The 19529-nt window shown below is 43.0% G+C and overlaps 1 protein-coding gene across 3 annotated transcripts in view; it reads left to right on the plus strand.

Moving 5' to 3' along the window:
• Usp7 (ubiquitin specific peptidase 7) overlaps window positions 1-19529 on the plus strand; it is a 50741-nt gene that overhangs the window by 20378 nt on the left and 10834 nt on the right. For 2 of the 3 annotated variants that reach the window (XM_008829945.3, XM_029562009.1), the window contains exons 3-17: window positions 4486-4684; window positions 6857-6995; window positions 8242-8330; window positions 9552-9660; window positions 10891-11021; window positions 11471-11525; window positions 12669-12749; window positions 12842-12932; window positions 13111-13193; window positions 14899-15008; window positions 16416-16572; window positions 17383-17527; window positions 18170-18300; window positions 18517-18651; window positions 19369-19470. In XM_008829945.3, coding sequence (XP_008828167.1) covers window positions 4486-4684; window positions 6857-6995; window positions 8242-8330; window positions 9552-9660; window positions 10891-11021; window positions 11471-11525; window positions 12669-12749; window positions 12842-12932; window positions 13111-13193; window positions 14899-15008; window positions 16416-16572; window positions 17383-17527; window positions 18170-18300; window positions 18517-18651; window positions 19369-19470 — 1757 coding nt within the window. Of the gene's footprint in view, window positions 1-304; window positions 480-4485; window positions 4685-6856; window positions 6996-8241; window positions 8331-9551; window positions 9661-10890; window positions 11022-11470; window positions 11526-12668; window positions 12750-12841; window positions 12933-13110; window positions 13194-14898; window positions 15009-16415; window positions 16573-17382; window positions 17528-18169; window positions 18301-18516; window positions 18652-19368; window positions 19471-19529 lie in introns of all 3 variants that reach the window. The other variant, XM_029562010.1, reaches the window with a different exon arrangement.

The raw sequence follows: 19529 nt of genomic DNA on the forward strand, positions 1-19529 counted from the left end.
GAAGCAAGAGCCAAGTGTTGGGCCCCGTACTTTCCTGCTCACTTTTCTCTATAGCTTCTATGTGGAAAGGCATATGCATATGTACATGCGTGGGCATTTTGTGTCAGGGAATCACTTTTCTTTCGAGAGTATTCTTCCTTATAATTTATCAGCTTATGAGACTTAAACATTTGCAAGTCAAAATCCTGAGACAGGAGCAGCCAATAATTGCTTTATGCAGCCCCTGGAATCTTGCAGTGTAATATGAAACCATGTTCTGTACAAGCATGTCCATCAATCCTCATGAGGGTTGTGTCCTTCCCAGGGGAGTAACGGGGCAGTTGAAAGAAACCATCAGGCACGGGCTGCACCACCAGAAGGACTGCTGTTCAGACCTCCTGCCAAAAGTTCAGCCTCCATGTGAAACTGCAGCCGCAGTTGAGAGTTCTCTCACAGTGCGGTTTACCCCTGGCAGCTGGCTGAGGCAATATCTGAGGAAGGTAAAGAGGCGTGGGCTACACCCCGCTGCTTTGTTCCCTGTGGAGTGCGCTTTCCACTGTAGACGAAGGGCAACGGTGTGGGTGTGGTCTCATTGGTTATTGGGCGTTTGGTGGTTTTACTTTGGACACCAGAGATGCCAAGAGTGTTTTAGAGAGCGCATTTGGGAAGGTGGCCAGGCGAAGGTGCCAGGTGTGCATTTGGGGTTAATTTGAGTTGTGTGTGGAGCAGTAGCAAGCCCACCCCATGATAGTGCTCCCAATGTAGTCTGGTTCAGGCATTTCCCCTTTTATTAGGAAGAGTGTCTGAGAGACGTAGATGGAGCTATAAGACCGCAAACTGCCCAGTGCTTGAGAGGAGGCCAGTGTTTCCCTCCAAATCCCACCCAGTCCCCACTTGCAGTCATGACAGATAACCAAATTTGTCTAGACCTTACTAAATGTCTCAGTTGAGAATCATTGTTAAGAGGTTATAATGAGGCAAATGAGGTTACTTTTGAGGCAAATCTTACTGATAAATTAGCGGTAAATCTTACTAATGCTTATAGGACCCAAAAGTGGAAGTGCCCCTGTAGGGTGTTCTCAAAAAACAGCAGTTCTTTTGGTTTGAAGTTGGAGTTGTCTTCAGAGAGGCCTCAGGTCACAGCCTGTTGACAGCACGCCAAAGGTGCAGGAGAGCGGGGCTCTAGTTCTGGAACAGAACTTAGGATGGCCTTTTCCAGCCATGATGTGGTTGTGAAGCCCGTGTAGGATACACATGTGATGTGGGAGGGGACAGAACCCCTGGAAGGTTGAGGAGCTGTGCATTATGCATGCCTCAGCCATCCATGCCCAACATATTGCTTCTTCCAGAGATTTTCGTAGTGATCCCCCATACTCTGGCTCTGAACCCCTTAACACATCCAACTATAGGACACATGATCTGGGAAACATTGGATTTAGGCCATTTTGTAACCAAATGATCAGTGACTTGACTTGCAGAGGGTTCATCTTTGTAAGAACTACAGTAGCTTGACAGTGCAAACCCATATGGGAGAAATGTTTAGTTTAGAGAAAGCATTCAAAATCCTGTTTGCGGACTAGTGGGCAAGTGTCAATGGTTATTTTCTTGTCATACCTACTCTTAGTTTCTCATGTATTGTTTTTCCTTAGATGACCATTAGAAGTTTTAGAGCAAACATACAGCCTGTGAACATAGATTGTGGGCATCTATAAACATATAATTTCTCAGGATTCACTGACTTGCAAAAATTTGTATGAGAATGACTAATAGGAATAAGTGGGGTTTGATTAAAAATTACCCTAAAACACCATTTGGATAAATGAGTAGTCTTCAGAAGCCTAGAATATTCTGTTTTCATCATCTTTCTTCATGTGACTGAAGCTCGGACCAACCCTTTGGTCTTTTACCTGGGTCTGGTAGATAAGGTCATTGTGAAAAGGGGCCAAGCAAAGCTTTGGTGACATTCTGATAACCAGGGTTACTACTCCATGGTCTCTGGGGCAGGATTAAAGCCAGTGCTATATCAAGGAGTCTGGCTGAACCCAAGTAATGATAGCTCATAACAGGAATCTGTCATGCAAAAAAGAAGTGGGGAACAGTAGGCAAGATGACCGTAGTGGCCCCAAACTTTCCATTTGAATGGCGTACTAGTGTTAGGGTTCTTGATGTCCTTCATGATGACCCGTGTTTAAAAACATAAACTTTGAAATGATTATAAACAATGCTTAAGAAATGCTTAGCCATTAAGAACACTTCCTGTTCTTCCAGAAGATTCTGATTTAGTTCCCAGCACCCACATAGTACCACATCCAGGGACTTGTACTCCCTCTTCTGATATCCATAGGCACTGCATGCAGGCAAAACACTCCCATGTACCATTGCACCTATTTTTCTTGGGCAAAGACCGTTGTTAGTCTCATATAATGCCCTGTACAAGCTAATCAGCTACCCCTTTGTATGACAAATAAGTTTCGAGTCTCAGACTTTTCCTTTGGCATTTGTAAATTCTCATTTGTTCTGCTAGTTTGAACACTGAGGTGAATTTTTTCCTGTTTTTTAGGTTTCATCCAGAGCCTTGACCATGCTAAGCATAAGCTCTATAATTGAGCTATACCCAGGGCCCCAAATTATTTGCCCAAGCTTTGCGCCAAACTTCCCAAGCCTGTTCTAAGACTGTCTTGAGTACAGGGCAGTGTGGCATGTGATGAAGTAGACGAGTGAGGTAGGGATCATGAATAGTGTGGGAACCACAGCACTATACCACAGTTGTATATTTGACTAATGTGTAACATGGAAGATCAAAAACAGCAATTAAAGTATGCATTGATTTTTGTGGCTACAAAGTGTATAATCTTACATGGCTGAATTACACAGGCTAGCTTTATTGGTGCCTGTACTTTGTGGAGTGCCCAGTCACTGTGTGATGTCTCCATAGACCAGGGGCACCTTGAAGACTCAGTTACTTTGTAAAAACCTTCATTTTATAAGCCTCCGTTTTCTTATCTGTTAAGTAGAAATTAATGCTGCTTAGGTATGATTTGTATGTATGGCAAACTTTCTGTAAAGTCATTTTAGACACTGTCTTGAACAGAATTCTTCCTTTTAGCAAACTTTTCCCTCACAATTGTGTAGGAATACCCAAGCTAGCAGACTTAGGTCAGCCTTCAACTCTTAGATAAAACTCCCCTTGGAGCTGCTCTTCCTACTGTAGTGCTCCTGCTCTGACTGGGGAGCGAGAATGTGCACAATAACAGACTGGGGGAAGCAGAAGAGAAAGTGGGAACTGTCAAGAGACTTTGCTCAAAGAATACCCTCTCGTGAGGACTGATGGACATGTTTTCTTAAGAACAGATCCAGGTAGTTGCAAACTTCTAGCAACTTCAGTACTTCAAGAAGCAGACAATACTAAGAGCTCAGTGTTTGTACAATTTGAAGACTGTAGGCTTGTGGGGTTGCATTGTGATGGCCTTCAGTGACCTGGAGATACAGGGTGATAGGGTGTCCCTATTAAATAGCATGCACTTCACAGGCCCAGCCTGGTTGTGTTCTGGGACCCAGTGTTCAGAGATATCAGGGCTTATACTCTCTGGGAGTGGGGGTGGGTTGGGAGGTGGGGCTGAGAACCTTTCAGGCCCCTCAGTGTAACCCCAAGTCCCTGTCAGGGAGTTGGTCCCTCTGCAGTGAGGCAGGCAGAAAATGATCCCTTGATAAATTTCTACAGGTCCTTGGCCTTCTGTGGCAGTTTTGGTATGTTTTGCCAGTGCCCATCAGTAGCAACTGTGTGACAGGGTGGTCATGGAGGATGGTTCCTTCCCTGTAGCTACCTCAACCTGATGACTTGTGGCCACTTACAATGGTGAATAAATGGTATATTTTAGATGGAAATATCCTCTGCTTAGAAGCACTGTAGAAATAGAAACCTTCATTCCTGGCTAATAATATTCATGTTGAAAAGAACATCACTTTCTTCCTTTAAAGAAATTCCTCTCATAAGGGCTCTAGTTTAGTCTTTCACTCAAGTTGAGCTAAGGAGCATTTAGTTGGCTATCAGGCATGTGCTTGGTTCCCCGGCAGTACCTCTTCCTTCTGAGGGCCCTGCACTGTTCAGCTGCCCTTTCTCTCCCTCCTCCCTAGTCTCAGTCCCAAGGCTCATGTCTTCCCTCTATCTACAAGTCTTGTTCTTGTATAGAAATCAGAGCCCTTCAGTTTCTTCCCACATCTGTCCTTTCACTCAGTGCCCAGATTTGGGATAAACACTAATGTTTGCTGTTCCCCTTTGAATTCTTGGTTCTCTGAGGGAAGACAGAAGTATGAGTGAACCACTCTGGGTTTAGAGTCCACCCACACAGAAACTCCTCTTTAGCTCTTTCATGAGTTGGAAACGACACCATCATTTTCCCAGAGGCTTCAGCAGTTGGATTGAGATCTTGTAGAACAGTTTACTGCGGTGTTCGTGCACTTTCTATAATGCCCTGGCTCTGTGATTGATGGCATGTTTTCTTGCAGACACCAGTTGGCGCTCCGAGGCAACCTTTCAGTTCACTGTCGAGCGCTTCAGCAGACTGAGTGAGTCGGTCCTTAGCCCTCCGTGTTTTGTGCGAAATCTGCCATGGAAGATTATGGTGATGCCACGCTTTTATCCAGACAGACCACACCAAAAAAGCGTAGGATTCTTTCTCCAGTGCAATGCTGAATCTGACTCCACGTAAGAGTTTAAATGATGCAACTACAAATGCACAGATAGTTAGCCTGCCTTGCTGGAAGCCAAATTTGATGAGCCTCACTCAGTTTCATTTTGAGTTTTCTCTTAACTCTACTCAGCCTTTTTTCTTTGTGCCGGGGATAGAACCCAGGGCCTTGTTACACAAGCATTCTACTACTGAGCTATAGCTCCAGCTCTGACTGTAGATTTGACTAAAAAAATACCTGGTACAGGTTATCCAAACAAGAAAGTATATGATTTCCTTTAAATAAAAAACTGGACTTAGTGTTGTAGACCCCACCAGCTTGTGGAAGCAGGGCCCATGTGGACTTTGCCAGCCATGGGCTACCTGCTTCCTTCTCACCTCCAGCAATTGCCTTGATGGGGAAGCCTGCAGTTGTTAGGGCCAGACAGCCTTTCTATCCTTTGATAACTTGCTCCCGTGGGCTAGTTAGAAAGTACAACTCACAACATTCAATGAGGCATTTAGAGGAGGTTTACTATAAAATGTCTCAATACCAACATTTGGGGTTAGAGGCAGAAGAATCAGTTCAAGGTCATCCTAGACTACGTGAGACCCTATCTCAAAATAGAAATAGAGGAAAGCTTTGGTGCTCCTTATACTTAGAGGAAAGAGATTTTAGACTTTGAGTGCTTTCAGCTTTCCCAATTGATTTGATTTCAGAAGTTTATGAATTTCCTCTCAGTCCACATTCCTGTTACTGTTAAACTCTTGTCAGAAGGCTAGTTGAGAGAGGACTGAAAGGAGTATGGAGTTTATTGTCCCTCTGTCCATACCAAGGAGCCTTGACCTGTGCACTTGGACCTTTTCTGATCTAGTCTCCCTGCCACCCCCAGATTGTGGCTCTTAGGAGCCCTGGGGGAGAGTGTTTGCCAAAGGACACCAGTTTGGGTTGTTCTGTAATCACTCCTGGGAAGAACACAGCTCTTTTAATGTTTCAGAAAGGCCAAGCTAAGTTGGGGAGTGCCCTGTGGTAGAGTGCTTGCCTAGTTCGTCCAGCAGATTGAGATTGACACTCAGCACCTTCACAAGTGCCTGACTAATTTTATGCTTATCAAGGGCCTTGGTAGATTGAAGTTTTTCTTTGCCCATTTCAATTTTGATCTCTTGAGTATTTGGGCTAGATTTGTTTTTATCTGTTGGCTTTTTGGCCTGTATGATAGTTTAGAAAAGGTGAGTTACCCACATCCCATAGCTTCAGGAGCAAGCAAAAGTGTTCACTGGAATACCACTTCTTGCTTTGAAGAGTTCTAAACCACTTTAGAGGTCAATAGTAACATTCTATACAGCACGGCCCTGCTTCTATCCCAAACCATGAACTTCAGTGATGTTTATGGTGCACCATGTTGTTTTAAGGCACTGGTCCAGAGACCCCTCTTTGTATTTGAAGGCATGCCTTTCACCTGCCTGCATGCATGGGGCTTGTCTCTGACTGTAAATTGATGCCCTTACTTAGTGAGTCTCTTGATGCCTAGGCAGGACTGCACAGCTGGGAGGTCATGGAACTCTCCTCCAGCATCCCGACCTGTGCTTCTGTGCTCCCTCTGGGAGGTATATTAGGAGACCTGAGGTGCAGATGCAGGCTGTCATTGGAACTGCTGCATTATTGGTAGAGCCCAGAGGTCGGTGCCTATGCATCTTCTTACCTCTGCCTTGGCTTGGGGATGTGGAAGAGGGCAGAGTTTTGCTTTGTCACCCAGGCTGGCATTGAGTTCACAGCAGTTCTCTTGCCTTGGCTTCTTGAATGCTAGGGATTATGTGCACGTGCCACACACTTGGCTTATTCACTATTTTGTTCCTGTTTTATTCCTGTTTTCTCTCTCAACCCAGGGCTTTCTGTACGCTATGTAACCACTACTTCTGAGCTACATTCTCAGCCCAGCTACAGTTCTATAAAATCTAGGACTTGTGTTTTATAGGTATAATTTAAAAAATGTTGGCTTCAAACATTTTAGGGGTTAAAAAACGAAATCACATGTTAAGCCATGTCTTACTCTACGGGCGTACTCCAAATCCCTCTTCCCTATTCAAGGTAGACAAGCTCACTAGCACCTCAGTGTACAAGAACTTTCGTGTGCTGGTCTCGATGTTTTAAAAATGTGTGTGCCTCAGTTATACTTGCCACCTAAGGTTTGGATGTTTTTCCTCAACAGGTCATGGTCCTGTCACGCACAAGCAGTGCTGAAGATAATAAATTACAGAGATGATGATAAGTCATTCAGCCGTCGCATTAGTCACTTATTCTTCCACAAGGAAAATGACTGGGGATTCTCCAATTTTATGGCCTGGAGTGTAAGTAACAGTATATTTAGTATCAGTAATTCAACCATTCTTGCTAGTCTAATTCTTTTAGTCTTCAGAGTCATTTTAGAATGAAATTTTTGGTATGTTAGTTGGGCAGGTATGTGTGGCTTTCTGTTGTTTAGGTGTTGTTAGGTGCTGGATTCAAGTGAAGACTTTAAAATTTATTGTGTCTGTGTCTGTGTATGATGTGAGAGTGCGTAGGTATGTGGTAGTGCCTGTGTGGAGGTCACAGGACAACTTTATATAGTCACTTCTCTCTTCCACCTCTACATGGGTTCTAGAGATTGAATTCATGTCACCAGGCTTGCTGGACACATGCCTGTACCTACTGAGTCTTCTCACTGGCCCCTTAAGAGTGAACTTTTTAAAAAAATGTATATGAGTGTTTTGCCAGCATGTATATAAGCATACCTCTATGTACAGTGCCCACAGAGGCAAGAAGAGGACATCAGAGCCCCTGGAACTGGAGTTATGTATTAGTCACCATGTGGGTGCTGGGAACTTAACCGGGTCTTCTGTAAGTAAGCCAGTGCTGCTATCTGTTGAGTTTTCTCTCCAGCCCTTAAGTATGAATTTTGAACCACAAATTGATAGTCCTTCCCAACGGACTGCCCTTTCTTGAGAACACACTCTTTGGGGGGCTCCATTCTGATTCAACCTGGGTGCCTTTTAAAAAATATTTTATTTATATGCATGAGTGTATTGCAACCATGCATGCCTCTGCTCCCAGGTCATGCAGTTCATGCAGAGGGCAGAGGAGGGGAGTTGGATCCCCTGAACTGGAGTTACGGATGGTCATTAGCTGCTATGTGGGTATTGGGACTAGAACCTGGGTTCTCTGCAAGAGCAACCAGTGCTTTTAACCCCTGAGCCATCTCCCAAGCTCTGAGGCTGGGTGGTTTTCTGTCATTTGGTTTTCGTGTTTGTTAACTTTGACCCTTTCCTGCAGAGATAATGACTAGTGGGTGGTTCTAGTGAGGCTCTTCTAGTTAGAGTTCTGCAGAGTCTCAATGTACCCAGACTGTGGCACTGATTTTTGAGCACCTCTGCAAAACTCGCAGAGGACCATGCTTAAAACAAGCACTTTTGAACTAGAGAAAAACTGGACACATTTTTGAAAATAGCACCTTTAATCTATTAAGTACAGAACACAAGCACAGTTGTCTCTTTAGAATAAAGGGGTGCTTGTATGTTCTTACACAAGCTAGATATTCTTTTTTTTTTTTTTCAATAGGAAGTGACTGATCCGGAGAAAGGATTTATAGACGATGACAAAGTCACCTTTGAAGTTTTTGTACAGGCAGATGCTCCCCATGGAGTTGCGTAAGTTCTCTTCGATTGGGTAGTGCTAATTGGGTGGTGCTGTACTGCATTGAGTAGCATTAGCATAAGTTTAAGAGATGTTCTCAACCAGTAAGGCTGCCCTCAGCACCCACATCATAGCTGCTTGCTTCACAGAACCCTTCATTTAACAGGTTGATTGGCAGTTCTTTGTGTTTACTGATGGGTGTTCTGAATGTAACCAGCCTGCAGACAGCTGGTTTTCCAATATTAGAAAGGCACAGACTGGTCTGTTAGAGAAGCCAAAGCCACCGGAGAGGGGCTCTGCCTTTATTTCGAGGAGTATATGGGTGTGGAAACCCACTGTAGGTCAGCAAGGAATGTGCTGGGCACCTTGACCACTCCGGTGATGATTAAGGTAAGTGGGCTGTAATCTGAGCCATTGGCCAGGCCGTGGGACTACGTTGTAGCTGTTGTCCTCATTAGTGATGTGGCTAGTTCATGTCTGTGTTGGGAGATGGATGGAGGAAGAAGTTTTCTACTTGATGGTAGCTTTCTGGCTCTATTACTGCATTGAGTGAGGATAGATTGGCCACAGCCCAGACTACCCTTTTCTCTGAACCAGCCACCCAAAGAGCAAAACAAAGGAGAAACTGCAGGGGCTTTGAAGTTGGTTTTAAAACAGATACAGCTGGGCCATGGTGGCGCATGTCTTTAACCAGCATTTAGGTGGCAGAGGCAGGCAAATTTTTGAGAGTTCAAGGCCTGCTGGGACTACAGGGAGACCCTGTCTCAAAAAAGACAAAAAAAATCAGATACACATCCTGCCTCCTTTTGCATATGTGACTCTGCAGAAAGGGTTTCAGTTGTTGCCATGCCTTAGTGATCAAACTTGTGGCTTCTGTAATATGTATGATAAGATTGCTTCATAGTCAGATTTCATATATATAAGGGCATCCCAGTGTCTTTGAGTGGGGATCTTAAATGACAGCAGAGCTATGAGCTGTCAGAAGACAGATGAAAGCTGGGATTAAGTTTACACAGCCACAGCAATGAAGGGAGTGTGTGATGGAAACTCCGACTTCAGTTTTTACAGTGTTTGAGGCCTTAGATGAGTTGTGTATAGACTGGTTCCTATATCGGGGTGCCAGAAAACATGTGATGGCAGTGACACCAAGTCACCCCCCTACCTCTAATGCATTACAGAAGCCAGAAGCCATCCCATAGGTTTATTAAACCCTCAAACTTGCACTGATCTTTCAGGTGGGACTCGAAGAAGCATACGGGCTATGTCGGTTTAAAGAATCAGGGAGCAACATGTTACATGAACAGCTTGCTGCAGACTTTATTTTTCACAAATCAACTACGAAAGGTAAATGAGTAATATTCCTCTGGGAGCCTTCTACCTTATATTTAAAGTATACCAAAGGTCCAGCAACATCCTCAGCAAATATTCCCCATCCTCTGTGGTCTATAGCCCTGTGGAGACAGGGGAGACCCTGCCAGACTCCCTGGTTGTATTCTCTGGTGCCAGACACCTGATGTTCAAGCTGACTTGGGCCATCAGCTGTATTAAATTGTGCTAGAAATTACTTTGACTATAAAGGTTTTCCCTTTTTTAAAGGATTTTTCTTTTTAAAAGTAGCACCAATTAAGGGTAACAGTTAACTTGATACTTGAGCCTAAATGTTTTACCTCTGAGCTATGTTCTTAGCCTTTGCACACCTGTTTTATTTTAATTTTATTTTGAGACAGGGTCTCAATATGTAGCCCCGACTGGCCTCGAACTCAGAGATCATCCTGCCTCTGTTTCCTGAGTGCAGGGATCAAAGGTGTGAATCATCATACCCAGCTTCTATACCACCATTAAAAAACTGAGAAAAAGGGTCTCACTGAGTTGCTAGACTGGCGCTTGTGATCCTTCTGCCCCAACTACCAGAATCAGGTGATATCTCTTATGTTTACAAGCATTGATAAGAACATACTGCCACATAGGCCTTTAATCTTAATTAATCCCAGCACTCAGGAGACAGAGGCAGCCTTGTGAGTTTGAGGCCAGCTGGGTCTATTTTAAAGTCAGGTCCAACCAGTTGGGACTACATAGTGACACCCTTTCTCAAAACCAACAGCAAAAGAACATACTTTGAATCTAATGATGTAGAATAATCATTTCTGTTAAGTTTCCTGTGGAGGGTCTGACACAGTACAGGGAATGGATACTGCTGGTTATTGGGCTCTGGCCTATTTGTCAACTACTGTGTTTCAGTTACATAACTATTGGATGATTATCGTGAGATTTTATGATGTAGAAATTCTGAGTATTATCATCTACATTTAGATCAAATCTTTTGTTCATAAATAGTGGCAAATTTAAAATACTGCCAAGGAGTATAAAGTGAATGTCTTTTCTGGATAGTAAGCTATAAGTGACTTAATTTTTTTTTTTGCCTTTTGTGTTTTCTAGATTGCCTCTAAAGTCATTCGTGTTTTTTCAAACTTTCTGGCCTATAGTTAAAAGCGCCTAGCAAATTTCTTTACTCCGTATGATATTAGAAATGATACTTCTACATAAAATTAAACACTTCTAAATCAATTCTTTTAGGCTGTGTACATGATGCCAACAGAGGGCGATGATTCATCTAAAAGCGTCCCTTTAGCATTACAAAGAGTGTTCTATGAATTACAGCACAGCGATAAGCCCGTAGGAACAAAAAAGCTCACAAAGTCATTTGGGTATGTATCAGTAATCCACCTCCAGTCTGCTTTCTGTGTAAGGGACAAAGAGTGGAGACGGAAGAGTGACCCAGTATTCAAGTGGGCTTTAGTTCAGAAAGGCCCATCATGTAGTTGTCCCAGAGTTTTTTATTATCAGGCTTTGTTCTAGATTTTTTTTCTTAAAACAATTCACCACTTTGCTTCTCAACAGAAGAACATGTGTAGCTTCACAGTATGTGTCTACTTAATGTACCTTCCTTTAGCACTAACCAATGTAAGTTGTAAACATTTTACTGTCCACTGATGAGTTCCAGCTTTGAATTGTAATGTTTTCCAAGATATCTTCACCAAAAGTGAACTTGAGGATAGCAGTTGATTCAATTTAGTTTTAAGATCTAGATTGCTTATTAATTCACTCACTTGAAATGCAGAAGTTGAAATATAGATAACTATTTTCTTTTTGAAAGGTGGGAAACTTTAGATAGCTTCATGCAACATGATGTTCAAGAACTTTGTCGAGTGGTAAGTTTTAAGCTGTAATTGTATGGTTCTTAGAGTGAATGTTTTGAGGTGGTAGCAGAGGTCTTTGTCAAGTAAAACCTCTGAGCTAGCTCAGACCACACCTACCCTGGTTTTTATGACTGAAGTACAGGAAAGAGAAAAGGCAATGCCCATTTAGGTTGTATGGGGATTTTGTTTTGAGCCAAGGTTTCATGTAATCCAGGCTGGACTTAAACTCACTGTGTAGCTGAGGCTGACCTGGATCTGATTCTCTTGCTACCCCTATAGACGTGCTCTGTCATGCCTGGAAATAGGACACATCTAGTTTTTGGCAGTGGGAAGAACTGTTGGAGTCAGTAGAGGTGAAGTGCTGGGGAAGAAAGGTTGGACTTACACAGTAGTAAGCAGTGGGCTCCTGACTAGTTAAATGAACACATGAATGTGAGTCAGCAAAGCAAGGGGCCGGCAGATTGGCTCAGTCTACAGTAGCGGCAGAGTAGTACTGTTGGCTACTGCTCCAGCACCCCCTCTGCTTCCACGTCCCACTGCAGCCAACTCTGTGTGCTGCTTCCACGTCCCACTGCAGCCAACTCTGTGTGCTGCTGCCTGTCCTGGAGCCTCGTAAGCCACTAGCACTTTCTCATTCTTGGATTAAGGGAAGACAGGTGCGTGCACACACAGACATGAAATGGCTGTTCAAGGTGATTGGCTGGGCAAGGTGTGTTTTTTTTTTTGCAGCACTAGCTGGATTGAATCCAGTTCATTAAATATCCATGGACAAACCAGTCAATCCTGTTGACAGGCTCAACCTCATTAATCTCTTGGTGTGGACCATTTCGAGTTAAGTTTAGTGATCAATTTACATGCTTTTCCACTGAGGTAAAATAAACATAAAAAATGCTTCTAAAGACACTACAGATTACTAATTCATTCCAAAGGTTGTATAAAAGGTTAACCTCAACTATTGCATGTAGACATTTAAAAAAAAAGAAATCCAACCAAGAAATGAGATTTGTATAGTTTTTCATAATTGCATGCCAAAGGTCATAATATTTTTATAGTTTAGCATTTCTGTGCATATTGACAATGCTGTAATACTAGTAAAATGTTAAATTAGTATGTTATGAAGTATAATTTTTTTAATGCCCAAAATTTCTCTTTCAGTTGCTTGATAATGTGGAAAATAAGATGAAAGGCACATGTGTAGAAGGCACCATTCCAAAATTATTCAGAGGCAAAATGGTGGTATGTGACCCCTAGTTTTAAAAAATGGCTTTAAAGGATTGTAAATGTAGATATGACTACCAATGCTGAAGCTGTCTTCTGCTTACCCACAGTCCTATATTCAGTGCAAAGAAGTAGACTACCGATCTGATAGAAGAGAAGATTATTATGATATCCAGCTAAGCATAAAAGGAAAGAAAAACAGTAAGTTTTATAATTACTGCTATTCTGGTTTAATGTCTCATTTTCACAGTTGTTTTTTTGTTTTGTTTTTGTTATGTTTTGTTGTTGGTTGTTTTTTTTTATTTTGAGGTCTATTTTGTTTTGAGATTCATCTCACTATGTAGCCTATAAGCTGACTTTTTATCTCTTTTTTTAAAAGTATTTGAATCATTTGTGGATTATGTGGCAGTAGAACAACTAGATGGTGACAACAAGTATGATGCCGGGGAGCACGGCCTGCAGGTAACTCCTTTCATCTACTCTTTGCACCAGTTGAAAGTCTGCTGTGCCCTTTCTTGTACTTTTGGGATTTTTTTACCCCAAGAGATTTCTCCGTGATGGACTGGGAGGTTGGGAGGTGCTCCCAACACAACACTGAGGTGCAGTTCTTCTTCGGCAGAGCCAGTACAGCCAGGTAGATTGTTGGCTGTTGTTTTCTCTTTCTTTTGTCCCTCACTGGAGAATTTCTTTTTTGTTGATCAGAAATATGCTTTCTTAGTCACTTGGACTCTTTGCTTGCTGGATTCTTGCATTGCATCGAATTTTCTGTAGGTTAGGGCTTCTAGAGTAAGGAATACATCCCCTAAGATGTCCTGAGGGACTGTGGGATGGAGCAGAGCAGTGAGCACGGTAAACAAGTGACTGGTCTATGGGAAGTCAAAGGCTGGGCTGTGGCTGCTATGCAGGCTGGCCAGCTGCATCCAGTGGTCTTGGGTCTTGTTTTCTAACTTCATAACTGGGGTTACTGATCCAGAGAATTTATTACCAGAGCTCATTGCAGAACTTACCAACCTACCCCTTTTGCTGGGTTTAACCACTCGGGTCCTGAGTAGATTGGAAGACCTTTCTGCACACTGAAACAACTGTCTTGGCTGGAGACGCTGCAGCTAAATCAGCTGCTCTTCTCCATTCTGGATGATATGGGATCAGTAGAGATGGCACTTTGTTCATTGCTCCTTGGTAGTTTGGATTAGGAGATTGTGTCCTTTGCTTTTGTCTTGCATGAGATAACCCTGTCTTAAATATTCTCATGTACAACAAAGAATGTTGCCAAGTTATGTTCCTGATACCAGTCACCTATTTCCAGGTCTCTTAAGTGGGGATGAGATTGAGGATAGGAAGGAGGGAGGGAGGGAGGGAGGGAGGGAGATAGAGGGGCTGATGAGAAGTAAGGTTGAGGAATGTGAGCACCAAGCACGTGCCTCGGCATGCAGAGGAGTCTAGGGAAGGAGACCATTCACTGCAGTCGCTCCTACCTGCAGCTCTGTACTTGTTCTTGTCAGAGCTTCTAAAACTCACCTCATCTTACATAATGGTAACCACGGTTTCTGCTTTTCTACTTAATGATTTTTCTGTGGCTCTCCATATTTTTGCATAGTGTTTAATATGTCATATGGCAGGCAGCAAATGGCTTTTGCGTAACCATTCCTTCCCTCTTTGCCACACATCAAAGTAGTCTCCCATGTATTGCATACCTAAACAGATAGTTTTAAGGATTCCTAAATGTATATCTAAACTTCCTTACCTTTGCCACCAAAAGTCCACAGATGTATTCCCCCTTTGCTTTTAAATTTTTAATTCTGTGTGCACGTATGTGCATGTGTACATGATATGTATGTGTAGGCATGTGTACTACAACCTGAATGTGAAAGTCAGGAGGACAACTTTATGGAGTTACTTCTCTCCTCCACCTCCATGCAAGTTCCAGGGATCACTCTTCATCAGGCTTGTCCAGCAAGTGTTTTTAACTACTGAGCAGTCTCCCTAGTGGGAAACAGTTCATTTCTAGATTTATGGGGCAGGTAAAGCCTGGTATGGTGGCACACACCTGTAGTTCAACATTTGGGAGGTAGTGGCAGGAAAATCACTGCAAATTCAAGGTTTACAAAGTGGGACGTGGTCTCTAAAAAGTAGATGAACTAAAACCTACATTCCTTCCAATGTCCAGGAAGCAGAGAAAGGTGTGAAATTCCTAACGTTGCCACCAGTGTTACACCTGCAACTGATGAGGTTTATGTATGACCCTCAGACGGACCAAAATATCAAGATCAATGATAGGTAAGTGTGGAGGGATTTGGGGTAACCTTGGTGCTGCCCTGTGCTGCCTCTGTTCTCACTGTATCTCTGATCCTCTACTTCCTTCCCATCTGTGGGTCCGCTGTAACAGTAGAGATGATGTTACCTAAGGGATTCTAGAGGCTGCTGGTTGGTAGCTGACTGTCCCTCTCAGGATACTGCTCTGACCCCACCTCTCTCCCCTTCCAGGCTGAAGGGGGAAGGGCAGGGTCACAGATTGCATTTAGCTTTTCTACTAGATGTAATTTTGACCAGAATGTAGATCTTCCTATCTTCTCCAATAGATCTTAATCTGTTTGTTAACTTCCAGAATGTGCTAGAACTTTCAAGAAGGCTATAGTAGGAGTATCTCTGCCCATTACAGTTGTCTTTTTGAGATAAGGTCTTACTTTGGAAACCAGGATGACCTTGAACTCAGAAATCTACCTGCCTCTGCCTCTGGAGTGCTGATACTAAAGAAGTGTACCACTATGTCTAGCCCTTTTTCTAGAATTCTTAAGACAATAGGTACAAAGGCTACAAATGTGGCTTGATGCTTGTCTACCATGTGTGAAACCCTGGGCTCCATCTCTAGCACTGCATAAACCAGGTGTGCTTGTAAGCCTACAGTCCAGTGTAGGGTAGGTGGAGAAAGGAAGAGCCCATGTTGGTAAGTTTTGTGCAGACCTCATTTTGTTTTTCTTCCTGTTTTTTTTTTGTTTTCGTTGTTGTTGTTTTGTGTTTTTGAGACAGGAGGGTCTCCCTATAGCCCCAGCTGCTTGGAATTGGCAGAGATTCGACTGCCTCTGATGCCTTTTGGACTTGCCATGTCTTGCCTGGTTATCCTCCTTGTCTCTAAAGGCTGGTTTTCTCTTTCTCTCTCTCTCTGTGTCTCTGTCTCTATCAATCTATATCTATCTAATAATCCATCCATCTAATCTGTTTATACATACATTCAGTATCTCATGTAGCCCAGGCTGTCCTCAATATATTCATAAACTTCTCATCTCCTGTCTCCACTCTGAAGTGCTGTGTTACCACCCTTAATCTTTGCTGTACTGGTGATAGTACCCATGACTTCGTACATACTGGACAGGCATTCTTGCTAACTGAGCTACAGTTCCAGACCCCAGTGCAGTGTAATTTGTCATCAGTGGTGAGATAGGTATCTGAGCCATTCTATGTGCATTTTCCTCAGCTTTAAGTTGACTTGAATAATGATTTTTTTTCTGATACATAGAGACCCCTTCAGAAGTAGTTGTAAGAGCCTTCCCAGTCAAATTCCTACTTCAAAGTCAAATTCTTAATTAAAGATGGGGCAGTAAATTAGAAGGTTTTATATTGAACCTCTGAAAGGCAGCATGTTTTGTGTGAAAATTAAGTTTAATTTTTACATATTTTTTATGACAGGTTTGAATTTCCAGAACAATTACCACTTGATGAATTTTTGCAAAAAACAGATCCTAAGGACCCGGCAAATTATATTCTCCATGCAGTCCTTGTTCATAGTGGAGATAATCATGGTGGACATTATGTGGTTTATTTAAACCCCAAAGGAGATGGCAAAGTAAGTATTGGGACTCAGGATGGTGCTGTTTAGGAAAACTAACAGAGAAACCTGCTCTGGTTTAGGTTCCATGAACTTGTTAGGTTCCTTCCCAGCCTTTGAGCTCTCGTGTTTTGTGACTACGAAGTGCTGTTTTCTTGTCTATGTAATTTGCAAAACCATTTGTAATGGTTAATGATACATTAGAGCATACTCCTGTGTTATAGTGAATGCCTTGCCTCATAGAAATCTATGTCATGTAGCTGATGAATACTGATACAGGGGCTGCGCTGGGCTGGGCAAGGCAAGGCAAGTGGTACTATATCAGGCCTATACACATGCCCTTCATCTGCTACAGTCAGGTTGGGTCTTACCCTGCTACCTCCATAACAGTGGGAGCCCAGAGTGTAATGGCCTGTGGTAAAAGATTTTCAGAATCTATGTAGATGTCCTTTGGCCATGGCTTTACATCATTTTAAGTGGTTCCATCCAAGACAAAGAATTGGAAAATAACAGTTAAAAAATTAAACAATTTTAAATGGGAAACTTGCCACAGTGTTATAGGATCATTCTATAAATATTCCATTGAATCTTATAAGCACAGCACGGTTAACACTTTATGAATTCAGTTGTGTGTGTTTGCTCTAAGGGGTTAACAATTTTGATTAATCCAGAGTTGGACTCTATATTGCCAGTGGGCAGGTAGCACTTATAGTTGGAAGAGGGCAGAAGCACTTCACTACTGGGTGTGGTAGGAGGGTGCGTGTGTGTCTGAGGACAGCGCTTCCTTCAGTGCCATGTCATTCTCATGTCTGCCTGCTTTCCTTGCAGTGGTGTAAATTTGATGATGATGTGGTATCAAGGTGTACTAAAGAAGAAGCTATCGAGCACAATTATGGGGGTCACGATGATGACCTGTCTGTCCGACACTGCACGAATGCCTATATGTTAGTGTACATCAGGGAATCAAAGCTAAGTGAGTACTGGCAGCTTGTGTTGCACTTTTGCTGTGGTTCTTCTGTGATGTGCTTATTGCCTTGGTGTTCCAGATAAAACACAGCACCATAAAGTATTGTGGACCCATTCATGCTGCCTGACCAAACACATTTGCTGGTTATTCTCTTATCTCTATCACCTAAACCCAGCTGCATTGGGCTTCTACACTTTGAAGTGGATACGTGGCACCACATCCCTCAAAATTCCTAGGTTATTTTATTTTTATTGTTTTGTTTTTGAGACAGGCCTCACTATGTAGACAAGGCTGGCCTCAAACTCACAGAGATTTGCTACCTCTGCCTCCCAAGTAGTAAGATTAGAGGTGTATACACCATGCCCAGTCAATTTTAGGGGTGTTTTTTAGTTTATTATTTTATATGTATGCATGTTTTGCCTCCGTGTGTGCAGTGCCTGCAGAGACCAGAAGCAGGTGTTGGGTCCCCTGAAACTGGAGTTACAAATGGTTGTTAGCTGCCTTGTGGGTGCTGGGAACCAAACCCAGGTCCTCTGTAAGAGCCCATGCTCTTAATTGCTGAGCTGTCTCCAACCCCTAAAATGAGGACCTTGTAAAGGACATAAAAGCAGATAGGATCAGGTAAAAGAAGCTGCATTTGTCTTACAGGTGAAGTGTTACAAGCTGTCACCGACCATGATATTCCTCAGCAGTTGGTAGAACGGTTGCAAGAAGAGAAAAGGATTGAGGCTCAGAAGCGGAAGGAGCGGCAGGAAGCCCATCTCTACATGCAAGTGCAGGTCAGCTGCAGCCCTGTGAGACCCTTGCATGGGTGTGGCGGGTGGTGTAGAAGGTCCATGCATTCTGCTTCTGGCACCTCTTGAGCATCTGACTCCAGGTCAGCCACAGCTGCTCACTGCAGGCAGTAGTGAGGCCAGTGATCAAGATCTTCTGTGGTTTGAGTGTGCTCAGGGTGACCTGTCTCCCTGGTTGTAAGCTCTGCTGTGTGCCTTCAGATAGTTGCAGAGGACCAGTTTTGTGGCCACCAAGGAAATGACATGTATGATGAGGAGAAAGTGAAGTACACTGTGTTCAAGGTTCTGAAGAACTCCTCGCTGTCTGAGTTTGTTCAGAGCCTCTCCCAGACCATGGTGAGTGCAACCTTTCCACTCACACCCGCTACTTCCACCTGGCCACTGAGATGCTGAAAGACCCTGGGGTTGGTCACTCTCTGGGGGTCCCACTTGAGGAGGAGGTGTTGAACTAATGTTTCTGACCTGACTCAACAGAACTTGTGGGATCCCAGAGCTTGCTTGGTTCAGTCCTGGGGCTAGCTTTGTTTAGCTCAGAGAAGGACGTTACAAGGAATGGTCATTCTATACTGCCACCACCAGTTTTGAGCTGATGAAGTCAGTAGAATTGTCCAAGTCATGGGAGGAGAGTTTAAGTACAATTTCCCCTTCACTCACAAAAGCTTTAAATTGATAGATTAGAATATGTGCTTGTTTTAATATACTTTTGGACGTTACAAGGAATGGTCATTCTATACTGCCACCACCAGTTTTGAGCTGATGAAGTCAGTAGAATTGTCCAAGTCATGGGAGGAGAGTTTAAGTACAATTTCCCCTTCACTCACAAAAGCTTTAAATTGATAGATTAGAATATGTGCTTGTTTTAATATACTTTTGGACGTTACAAGGAATGGTCATTCTATACTGCCACCACCAGTTTTGAGCTGATGAAGTCAGTAGAATTGTCCAAGTCATGGGAGGAGAGTTTAAGTACAATTTCCCCTTCACTCACAAAAGCTTTAAATTGATAGATTAGAATATGTGCTTGTTTTAATATACTTTTTTTTTTTTTTTCAGGGGTTTCCACAAGATCAAATTCGATTATGGCCCATGCAAGCAAGGAGTAATGGAACAAAGCGGCCAGCAATGTTAGATAATGAAGCCGACGGCAATAAAACAGTAAATATTGTTGGTAGATCCTCGGGTATCTCATGTGGAACTTTGTGGGAGGCTTTTGT

Source organism: Nannospalax galili, unplaced genomic scaffold, assembly GCF_000622305.1.
Source record: "Nannospalax galili isolate Female #2095 unplaced genomic scaffold, S.galili_v1.0 scaffold32, whole genome shotgun sequence".
Taxonomy (NCBI): Eukaryota; Metazoa; Chordata; class Mammalia; order Rodentia; family Spalacidae; genus Nannospalax; species Nannospalax galili.